At 38.3% G+C, this 3,330-nt stretch overlaps 1 protein-coding gene across 1 annotated transcript; it reads right to left on the bottom strand.

The window, feature by feature from the left end:
- Nucleotides 1–2,456: 2,456 nt before the first annotated feature.
- Nucleotides 2,457–3,330, bottom strand: LOC133874134 (fasciclin-like arabinogalactan protein 11). The gene has a single exon (XM_062311969.1). The coding sequence runs from the start codon at nucleotides 3,309–3,311 to the stop codon at nucleotides 2,547–2,549; it is 765 nt and encodes a 254-aa protein (XP_062167953.1). The 5' UTR covers nucleotides 3,312–3,330; the 3' UTR covers nucleotides 2,457–2,546.

The raw sequence follows: 3,330 nt of genomic DNA, 5'->3' as shown, positions 1-3,330 counted from the left end.
TTCTTTAATGGTCATTAGATTATGTAGTTGATTAAGTTCTTCTACAGTGATTTGCTTAAGTATCCTATTATTCGCAGAGTGGCCCAATGAGGACTATGAAACTTTTACTCCCTCTTAATTGTGTGCCTGTCTCCATGGTTGCGAATGTTTGTGTACTTGGTTCATTCGAATTGATCCCTATATTTTAGGGTTTTTGTTTTTTTTTTTTTTTTTTTTTTGGATGAATTATCAATTATTACATAAGTTTAAGCCGATTAGAAAGAGATAAATTTTTTTTTTTTTTTTTTTTTTGTAAATACCACTTTCATTCAACAAGAGCAGGTTACAAGCAATGAAAACAGAGGGGTGGGATACCCCAACAATAACCCAAATCTGATACAGTTGTGCCTATCACAGGAAGAAGGGAATGGGTGTTTTTCCAGTTCTAAAAGAACCAAAAATGTTTCGGTCCTATCAACCTTGGAAAAAGCCAAGAAATTGTCCAAACAAGTTGGACTAAAGACTAAACCAATGAAGAACAGGGGCATGACCCGATTAAAGGCCTTCCACCCAGTCCAAAACAATCCTAATGAAAGGATTGGGCGGGCACTGATTCGGTAAAGGGAGTAACAGCCCCTATGCAAGGGGCAGAGAAAAGCAAACACAACTAATATCAAAGCAAAAGCTCTAGAGAAAGGGTCTGCAAGAGAGACCAAAATCCAACCACAGAAATTATAAAGACAAAAAACAGTTAAAAGATGACAAAAAAACAGCTGATAAAAGATGATAAAACCCTCAAAATACATCAAAAAAGGCAGCCAAACCACCATCAGAAGTAGGCCTAGGCGGAGGAGGTTGGGGGAGAGCCGCTGCTTCACAAATAGACAGTAGCACGTGGAGGAGACGCTCCGGCGCGTGGGGCAAACTGTTCGGCGCGTGGGGCACACGCTCCATCGTGGAGAGGTCCGTTTGAGAAGCCGCAAGCAGTGGATCGAAGCTGGGAGGCCATGGAACCTAGTGGTGTGGAGGAATGAGTGAAAAGGCCACCTGAAATTAGTAGATCTAATTTGAAAAAAATCAGATCTAAAAATTTCAAGATACCGAGGGAACCATAGCGGAGAACTAGAGAAGGAAAGGGAGACCGATCTGAAGATGGAGAGGCCATCACCGTTGATGCAACGGGTGGAGATAAGCTCTGATGCTAGCCAAAGAAAGTTTTGGGAGGAGATGGTTAAGGAAGTTGTATGATGGGTTTTTGTGAGGGGGATGATTGGTGTATGGGAAGGGGATGATGGGAGGGGTTGAATCCGTAGGGAGGGATGCTTCCCTCCCATGGAGGAAAGACCAACAGGAAGGGTGCTGCAGAAAACTTACTAGAGAGAAGGGAGAGCTTCTCTCTTTTAGTGTTCAAAGTTTTGAGAAGAGATAAATTTGATTCTTTAATTAATAATTAAACAACTGTGACCAAATAATACTTGAAATATTTTAATTGAAATGAGAATTAAATTTCAGACTCATGACTTAAGTTTTGATATTTTGTTAAGGGATAATTGCACCACTGGATTTTTGGGTATGTTATAATTACGAATCACTCTCTATGATTTAAAAAGTTTATGGAAGGCCCTTGTGGTAAGCTATAATTACAAATTAGTCCTTGTGGTAAGCTATAATTACAAATCGATCTCTGAAGTCAAATTCTGTTAAAAAATTTGATAGATTCTGTTAAATGTCACGTCAATGTCACATCAAACTAATAAGATGGCGACACATGTCCATCTGAATAGAAAAATATAAATTTATTAAAATAAAATAAATAAACTTAAAAATAAAATAAAAAATAAAAAAAGGCTACCTCTTCCTTTTTTGTTTTCTTTGAATTTTATTTTTTATTTTTTAAAAATTAGTTTATTTATTTATTTTTAATAAATTTATATTTTTTTTATTAAGATAAACACGTGTCGCCATCTTATTGATTTGATGTGGCGCTGAAGTAGCATTTAATAGAATCTATCAAAAATTTTAACAGAATTTGATTCTAGTGATCAATTTGTAATTATAGTTTACTACAAAGACCTTCCATGAACTTTTTAAACCACAGAGAGTGATTCGTAATTATGGCACACCCTAGGGACCAGTAGTGCAATTATCTCTTTTGTTAAATTACCTTTTATTTAAAAATTTTAAAATTTTAAACTAATAGAAAAAATGTGAATGTACTTATTTAATTAATATTTTGACATTTTCCTTCTATTTGCTTTTTGTTTTTTTCCCACCCAACATATCATGTATGGGAAATGCTACTTTTAATTCTTTGTTGTTTAGGAATTGTGTCGTAGAAACTGGAAGGAATTGATAAGGTAATTTGTCGTGAATTTGGTTAAAGGTGGTTTGGTTTAGCTCGGAAGGTTGAAGCTGTGAGCCTGTGATGTCTGTCGAATTTTTCGATGTATAAACCAAATAGCATGCTTAGAAAGAGATTACTCCAAAAAAAATAATGATTTATTTGGTTGAAATCACAACAGCAGATACACACAAGATGTCATCATCATCAACCAACACACAAAAGATCATAGCCAAAGGGAAAACACGACAGCAGCTGCAACTCCAACCAATATTGTTGCCGTTACTTGGCGGTTAGGATCTACTACACCAGAAGACACTGAAGCAGTTGCATTTGTACCATCATCCTTCTCAGGCTTAGACGGCGGTGGTGTCAGTGAAGCTGACCCAAAAAGTTTCAGTGGAAGGAGCACATGGTCCACCTGGTAAACAGCAAGTCGGCCGCTCTCAGTAAATAAGGTATCGTCTATTGTTGCATTCACAACGCCTGTTGTTAAGTTCACTTGTGTTGATGAGGAAGTTATATTTAGTTGAAAGTCGCCCTCGTTGCTGTCACCGGCGACTGTATGCACAGGGTTGGTAGCAGTTTGCAGTTGCAATACAGACAAGAAAGAAGGGATGATATGGAATTGCACCAGCTGGAGCTGTTCTCTATCACTAAGAGAGTTTAGAGTGCCTAACTTGAGGTCGGAGAACCCGCTGTCAGGCGGTGCAAAGATGGTGCGGCCGAGATTAGACTTTTTAAGCTGTCCATTGATTTGTTCAGCCATATCGGTGTTTTTGAGCAACCGAATGAATGTAGTGAAATGGCCGGCCTTCTTCAGGATTGCGATGATATGAATAGGGCCTGATGGTGCTGGTGCTGGTCCTGCTGGAGACTCTGCAGGGGACTGAGCTGAGGTTGTGGTGCAACAGAGGATTAAGAAGATGAAGAAGATAAGAAACGAGAAGTAAACGGCCTGCTTCATCGTACTCAACTTTGCAAGGTGCATGCAATGAGAAAAGATGATG

The sequence above is a fragment of the Alnus glutinosa genome, chromosome 7 (genome assembly GCF_958979055.1).
Source record: "Alnus glutinosa chromosome 7, dhAlnGlut1.1, whole genome shotgun sequence".
In the NCBI taxonomy this organism is placed as follows: Eukaryota; Viridiplantae; Streptophyta; class Magnoliopsida; order Fagales; family Betulaceae; genus Alnus; species Alnus glutinosa.
Note: the sequence above shows the minus strand (reverse complement) of the source record. Positions and strands in the feature narration are given on the sequence as shown.